The sequence below is a fragment of the Charadrius vociferus genome, unplaced genomic scaffold (assembly GCF_000708025.1).
Source record: "Charadrius vociferus isolate BGI_N301 unplaced genomic scaffold, ASM70802v2 scaffold39, whole genome shotgun sequence".
NCBI classification, from domain to species: domain Eukaryota; kingdom Metazoa; phylum Chordata; class Aves; order Charadriiformes; family Charadriidae; genus Charadrius; species Charadrius vociferus.
Window position 1 is genome coordinate 4,588,668 of NW_009650188.1, and position 7,909 is coordinate 4,596,576.

Here is a 7,909-nt window from a genome sequence, read left to right on the forward strand (position 1 = left end):
GCTGAACCAAGTTGTTGTACAGTGTTGTCTTGAAAAACAACTTCACCCAGAAGGCTGCTTTCAGCAGCCAAGGGTGTGTTTGAGAGGTTGGACTAACACGGTAGGACTAGAGGGACTTCCCAGCATATCAAATCAACCCTTGTTAGTGGGGGCAGGCATGTCTCATAACCTCCATCATGAATCTGTCAAGCTCTATCTCGAGCAATATAAGCTTTTGCCTTTTCTAATCCCGCCATGAGATTCTTTTTTTCCCCAGATTTCAAAGTAATTGCATCTAAAGCATGCAGGGATCTATTTCCCAAGAGCTTGTGTAGTGTACAGGCAAGACCTCCAGTGAATGAGTTCATGAGAGAATGGTTAAGAGACTGGAAGACTTTTGTAATGTCCCTAGGCCTATACATGGAGTGTGAAAACTTGTGCAGCATCTTGCTCTTTGCTAGAAAGGTCCAAGTCCACTATGAGGAAGCACTGCTTGTGTACAAAGAATAGGTGTGTTGTGCAGGAGAACGGTGCTACTGAAGGAGCAATGTGAGAGAGAGGTGAGAGGAAGCGACTTCTTTGGAGAAAGCAGCACTTTATTGCAGGAGCTAAGTATCAGCACTTTTTTTTCCCACGTTTTACTGGCACTGAGGAAGGAAAGGCATGCTTGAGGTCTGAAGAACTGAGTGTAACTTAGTTAGCCAGGTGTAATAATAATAAGACTGGAAGTCAAAGTTGTGTCATGGAGCTCTGCCTGTCTTGGTGGGAGCAGGGGACATGGTCTTGGTGACGCTGGTATCTTCATTTTTTTCAGACTACAGGTCGAAGAGTGTCACTTTTTCTTTGTAACCCATTGCTCAGAAATGAAAATAACATTTAGATTGTACTTTTCCTTGCTTTGATGTTCTTCAGCCTGTGAGGTTGACAGCAGTGCAGATGAATCGGGGTGCTGTTACCTTTTAGCACCAGAGAACAGTTCTCAAACTGCCCCGTTGCATTGCAGAGGCTGTTCTCTCCTGCCCGAAAGGCCCACAGCAGAACGACCTCCCTGCTGGGTCTGACCCGCTCCAGCAATCTCCCATTTTTATGAGGAGTTTCCTTTGAGGCTGTCAGGTCTGGGTTCTGCTGAACATCCAGGCCATCTTAAGTTAAGGTGATTGAAAACTGGAGATGTCATGAGAGGCAACTACTTTGTGTTTAACTCTTGTGAAGCTGCCAAGTCCCATAGCAACACTGATGTGTTCATTTGAGCCATAGTTTTCATCTGGAAACTAGAAAGGAAGGCTACTGTGTGGGCTTTTGGTTTATTTCTAGAAAACCAATGACATCTTCTCTTTACTCCTTACTAGCAACACAGTTGTATCAGTGTATCTATACCGAAAGGTATCAGTGTGAAGGTCCCTCATGCTAGTATGGCATAACCCCTTCCCTTAGGAAAATTGGCTGTGTTGGAGTAAGTCACTTTCCACTGGCATACCAGTGTGGATGGTAAGAGAGTTGTACTTTCTCAGCAATACTGTTTTCAGTAACTTCCCATAGTTAGATATGTGAGTGCAGATTTGTACAGCGAGATAAAAATGTCTGCTCTGTCTCTTTGCTAAAGATTCCGAACATTTGCTTTTCTAACTGCCACAAAGCACTGCAGCTCCAGTCACTCACAGAAAGCTCTTTTGTAATGTCTTAAGAATCCGTGAAAGGTCTTAACTTCATTAGAGGTTCTGTTTAGATAGCTGGTAAGAACAGAAGTTTTTACTGTGTCTGAAGCCAGGGTATTGCTTTTAGCTCTAGAAGAAGCCATAGGTGTAACTCAAGCACTTCTGACACCACAATTTGATCTTCCTGCCTGCAAGCAAGCCTGAGCGAGCACGCGCTGACGTCCTGGCACAGAAACGTGCTGGTGCCTCTGCATATGCCAGCCTGCTGCCCTGAGCAGAGATCACGGTCAAGCTTTGTCTTAACAGTGTCAACACAAAAAGTAGGAGTGCAATTTAGGTCACTTGCAGGCTGGTAAATAAAAAATAATAAAAAAAACAAAAAACAAGCCCTGTGGTCAGATTCCAAGACCAACACCAAAGACTTCACAAATCCCTGGACAATTACTTACCAAAGAGTACCCAATAATAGCAGTTACCAAAAGAAAGTACTTGCCCACTGTTAACCCCTTCGCACACAAAACACTGAGTTGTAGAGCTTGTCCTTTAGAGAGGCCAAGAGTATGAATGGGCTAAAGAGCAGAATAGAGTGGAAAAAGGACCTGGAAAAGGCTGATAATTACGCTTATCTGGATGCAGCCTCTAACTACAGAAATCCTTAAGCCACTGAGTTTCTGAAGCTGGGAGGATCTAACCAGGGACAGATTACTTTGCACGTGTCCTCTTTCTTCTGCTTTTTTCTCCAAGCCACCATTAGTGGCCACTGTCTGAGGTGGATGGCGTCAGAAGGGTCTTTGGTCTGACCCGGAGTGGCTCTTATAAGTATGTATGGCAGGGACAAGAGCAGCTTTAGCTTTTTGTCTTCTGTGGGATTGCAGTGATTTATACCAGGACTTGAACATGGTTTTTGCTGGCTAACTTTATAGATTTCTTGTGCCAGTTCACAGGAGTAAACTGACTTTTGTCCTGGCACAATATTGTTTAAAACAACCTTTGTTTTCTAGGAAGAAGGACCTTTGTCTCTTACCTTGGGAAAAAAAAAAAAAAAACATTATCACATGACTGCAATACTGGGCATCTGTTTCAGTCCAGTGATACTACTGAAATGTCTGTAGCAAAGTTGGAGCATATGATGTGCATGTGGTCTTTGTGTTGTGCAGTAACACGGTGCTTCTTTTGCTTTTGTTTCCTGAATAGGGAAGAGGACAAGAACATTTTTGATTACTGCAGAGAAAACAACATTGACTATGTAACCAAAGCCATTCGATCAAAAAAAGTGGATGTGAATGTCACAGATGAGGAGGTATGGAGAAAAAGATAAAGACCATCAATCTTTTAACTGTTTTGTGTATTAATTCAGTGCCACTCCTTTTCAAAATTCCCTGGTTAGGATTGTTGTAACAAGGTGCTACAACAGTTGGACAAACGCTTGGTCATTGAGGCAGGGATAATCTATTTGAAAATAGCTTTCCACTGGATTTCTAGTAGTGTGGATGTACTAATTGTGATGCTGTAGCATATCAGAAATTTACTTTCTATATTATTTTTAACAAGGCCAGCAGGCACTTGCAGAATAAGATCTTCTGTATACCCCCCTCCCCCCCCTTCCCCAACTGGTACACTAAATGTGGTCAAATAGAAGTAGGAAATGAGGGAAATGGCTTTTTTGACCAATGAACTCTGTTCATGGTTGAAGTAGGATTTCTGCCATGCCATCAGCTTTTCATCATTCCCAAGTGGAGGTCAAATGAGTGACGCTTGCTTTCCAGCTTCACAAAAGCAGTGACATAATCCAGTCTTTCTCTGCTCATCAAACCCAAAACACCATTTTCCCCATAGAGAGATAATACAGGCATTGTCGGAAAACTCAAGAAAAAGATAAGTGTCTAGAATCGTGAATTGGCTTGATCCTTCTCTTGGTAAAAGTAAACACCTGGTGTGGAGAGTTTCCTGTTCATCCTTCAGCAAATGTAGAGGTACCAGCTTTATCGCTTTGGTTTCAATGCTTGCATGCTGCCACCTAGCCCTGCTCGTGGTCCATCGTATGTACAGCTACTTTTGCCTGCTGCTTTCCAGCACATTGTATTTTTGGTGAACAGATGAAGTGCTTACACATTCATAGACTGAGACGCCACAAATTCAGTTGGGTTCTCCTGTAGCTCTAAGCAGATTTCTGCCCTCTGAGCCATGACAGCCCCGGCTGGGGCTCTGAATGCTGATGGCACGGCCTTTTATTATTAATCAGGAATTCATGTGAATTAATTTTCAGAGGAGAGGAGGGAGGGTGTTCACGATCAGGGTTGGAATTTCACATCATAAATTCAATGAACTGAAACTGTCATGTGCCACACAGTTGCTACCATTACCGAGCTCCATCCTTCCTTCTGCTGATCACAGGTTACAGAAGTAAATGTCCAGGAGAGTCCCACAGAACATGGCTGGAGTCCTTTCACTAATAAAAGCTCCTTTTTGGGATCACATGCTTGCAATGAGTGTGCAATCACGTCATGTTAGCATTGCTTCATTTCCACTGGCAAGATGCTCTTTCATAGTTAGCAGTGTTCAGAAGCTCGTACTTTCCTTTGTGTTCAAGCAGCAAATGTGCTTGTTTTCAGCCAAATAAATTTTGGGTTTTTTAAAAAATCAAAACATTTGGTGAAAGAGGACTGAAATATTTTTGTGCTCTAACAACATTAATGTTTAGAGACAGATCTGAAAACTGCTAGGTGACATCCTCTTTGGGAATTGTCCATGAGTCTCTGATGTAAGAGAAGACCTATTTCTGAACTAATGCACATGACTGTTGCAGAGTATGGAATTGCTTCAGCACAGTTAGGAGCTGAAAGCCCTGCCTATTGGTGAAGGGCTCATGGAAAGATTCCCGCTGGTGCAAAATTCCCTTATAAATAAAATTTTCAGTCTCAGTGATTTTGGCTTACCTCAGCAAATGCTCAAATAGGGAAGAACCTTTTTTTTTTAAAGAAAAATCTGAAAGAAATATTTAATGTTATGTTAAAGAGCTGAAACCATTACCAGTGTTGTTCAGTATCCAAACAGGTTCTTCGCAATCTGGAGGGTAGCTTATTTTCCAATATCGTGCAGGTTGATTGAAGTTTTAGAACCGATTTTAGACTAGAAATAACCCAGACTGAGCCTTTGGTAGAGTGAAGTGTATGCAAGCATAATCTTGTCATTTTTATTAACTATTTTAGTGTTACTGTATAAATGCATCCTGCCATATCCAAAAGATGCCTCTCCTAGCCCTCTGAACATAACTCACACTGTCAATCCTTTGATTTAAATGCATATAAATTTAAAATGGCAGCAGGGATACATACAAAGAGTTAACTTGTTATGAAACAAAATCTACTGAAGCACCAAACTTAACTGCAAAGATGCTAGGCTCAGCCTTTCCTTGTACAATAAAGACTTGACTGAGGTTGTAAGGTGTTTAGATTTTATTTTTATGAGATGCATTAGTACTGTATCTAATTGTATCCCCTCATTTTGTGCAAACCTGAAATAAAAAGCGTAAAATGGGGACAAGCCAACTTACTCGGAGCAAAAAGATTTAAGAAAGGGCTATAGAAGTCTCTGGGGTTTAAACAGATGCACACGGCAACTTTCAAAGCATAAGTGGTCTTTGCCCCACAAGAAATAAAGATCTTCATGTACAGCATTCGAGCCAGCATATCTGCTAACAGTTTGGATGTAATAAACTTCAATTTAGAATTAAACAAAGAATCTAATGACAGTAATCATGTACAAGCTTCCATTTACTGTATCTAAATTGCCCAGAGTTCAACAGAATAGCTTGCATTCACTTAGAAGTAGCACAGACTAAAACAAGCCGTTTCTCTTATGTATGTCAGCAGGACTAATGAAATAAGAAATGGACTGTGGCTGTGAAGTTGCCACTGGCACATCCTGGTAGTGTGGATTGCTTGCTGCGTTTTTTGAGAATATTATTTCTTCAACTTTTAACAAACCAGAAACTGCTCAAAGGCATAGATGAGTTGCTTTTGTAATTCGTGCCAAGGGCTGTGGAGGTTGTAGACAGAGATTTTTTGTTTTTTTTAATTGTTGGAGAAATCCCAGTAAACAAACATGTTACCTGTGTGTAGTACTTAAGCCCTTGCCAAAACTTTAATGAAAGGCATCTGAAATGATGCCCGCTTAGTCCCAGATCCTCGTGCTTTTGAGACAGCAAGTGCCAAATTGGTGCCAGCTTGCCAAGGAAAGGACGGGGGGAAAAATGAGATTGAAGAAGGACGACATACTTTTGGATGTACAGGCTTACTCCCATTAGAAAAACTTCCCCAAATGTTTCAGAGCTCTGAAAGTAATTGACTTCCAAATCAAATCTGAAGTTTACCTGTCTAATTGCAACAACGGCCCTTCCATTCACTGTTTTTGCTATCACGGGGGGATGCAGCCATTCTATATATATCTCTTCTTAATTACCAGTAATAAAACACTTGCCACAAGTTGGAGGGGCTCTCGTTGCTATACAGCCATTACGGCTGCAAACAACATGCCTAGAAATATAGCTTAATATTGTAGCACATCTATTCAGTTTGGCTTTGTTCTCCTCTTTCTCTGCACTGGCTAATTGATGTGAAAATCATTCCCATCCGTTTGTCTGCTGAGACTCGGTATATCTGAGACAAATCCCTGTCCTGTGCTTTGTTTGTGAACACCCTGTGACTTGGAGCTGAGCAAAATTGATGTGCTGTTGGCTTGAGAAACTGCTGCAGAAGCTGGCCAAGCTGGCAGCGGTTATCCAAGCAAAGCACAGAAGATTTAAGAGGCAGGGTTAGTGCACTGGGGCTATTTTTATGCTTTTTTTATTAAATACTTCAAAGGCAGGGGAAAATGCATCCTCTCAAGTAACTTCTGCAGCAACTGTTGTGTGTTTGAATTGCATGGAGGGAGTACCTTGGTATTTGATTACATTTAGTCAAGATCTCAGTACTGCAGTGATTTCCTATATGAAATTATTCGCGTTGCTTTGAGTCTCTTATTGCTTAATGAAATAGTCACATGGCAACTGTTTTGGAAAAGCTCAATCTGTGGCTCTTAAGATTTTTGCCATGTTATTTAAACACAGAAAAACATGCTATATGCTGATATAAAGCAGCAGCTGTGCACGCTAAAGAATTTTTCAACGTGCATAGGTGATACCCATACTAGACAAAGACTTGAATTGTACATTCAGTTTGTTTGTCTTGTCGCTGAGGTTTGTTTTAAGGATGACATGGGAAACAAGTAGACTTTGTAGCTGTATAGCTGCAAAAGTACATTAGCTGGAAACTCAGCGTTTCAGTTTGCCTGGTACTATACAGACAGCAGTGACTATTGTCTTGTTTTAAATACAAGTTTCTTAATAATGCTTTTCGTTATACAGTAAGTAGATTGAGATTCTTCTGCAGGTATTTTTACTTCCATATCAAATGGTGTGCTCTTGCACAGAAGGTCTCCAAAATGTCTTACACCCTGTGTTTAAGGCATAGCATGCTGCAAGGATGCAGACGTTTCTTGGGGTGGAACGTGTCAGCTTTTTAATGGTGCACAATTACAATGCAGAGCCATTTAAAGCACTAATTGGAAAATATTGTATCCATTTAGAATTGCAGAGAAAATATATAGGTAAGCAGAGTGTAATTACCCAAAGTGGAATTGGCCCAAGACTTGAAATCCATACTCCTGCAAATAGCACAAGGAGATTTTTAATGACTATAGATGATCAGGCTTCAGTTTCTTTTCTTGTTCAGAAGTCAACATTTGCAGCAGAACCAGCCTTCCAGTGTTATGGGAAGGGACGAGTCACACAGTGCTGCAGTACCCCTGAGCTGACAGAATTGGTTTTCCTTTATTGGTCTCAGCCAAGTTCAGCACCAATAAAATGAGATTCTGCTTGTCCAGAGACAAATGCAAACCAACATATTATAGCCCCTAATCTGTAACGTGAGTTTTGATACAAAGGATGGAAATGCCTTTGTTTTGTCATGTATTTGCACATTAGTTGCAGTTGTGTAATTACAATATTATTCCTCTACACATATATAAAGAAACTGAAATCATCTGTTGAAGTATTCATTGCTATTGTGCATATTGCAGATAGTGCTTCTTTCTTTTGAAATAAACATCTGTAGCACAAAAAAAAGTTGGTGTTTGTCCAGCTGAAATCCTATGTCTTAAGTAATTACCAGTCCAGAGATGAGTTAAGGATGCTAAACACAAATTAAAGATCTTTCCATGTTTACCAATTGTTTTAA

At 40.8% G+C, this 7,909-nt stretch overlaps 1 protein-coding gene across 1 annotated transcript in view; it reads left to right on the forward strand.

The window, feature by feature from the left end:
- Window positions 1-7,909, forward strand: part of ACBD6 (acyl-CoA binding domain containing 6) — an 85,461-nt gene that overhangs the window by 29,476 nt on the left and 48,076 nt on the right. Inside the window, exon 5 of the mRNA XM_009892928.1 lies at window positions 2,829-2,934. Within this exon, the coding sequence (XP_009891230.1) occupies window positions 2,829-2,934 (106 nt within the window). The remainder of the gene's footprint in view (window positions 1-2,828; window positions 2,935-7,909) is intronic.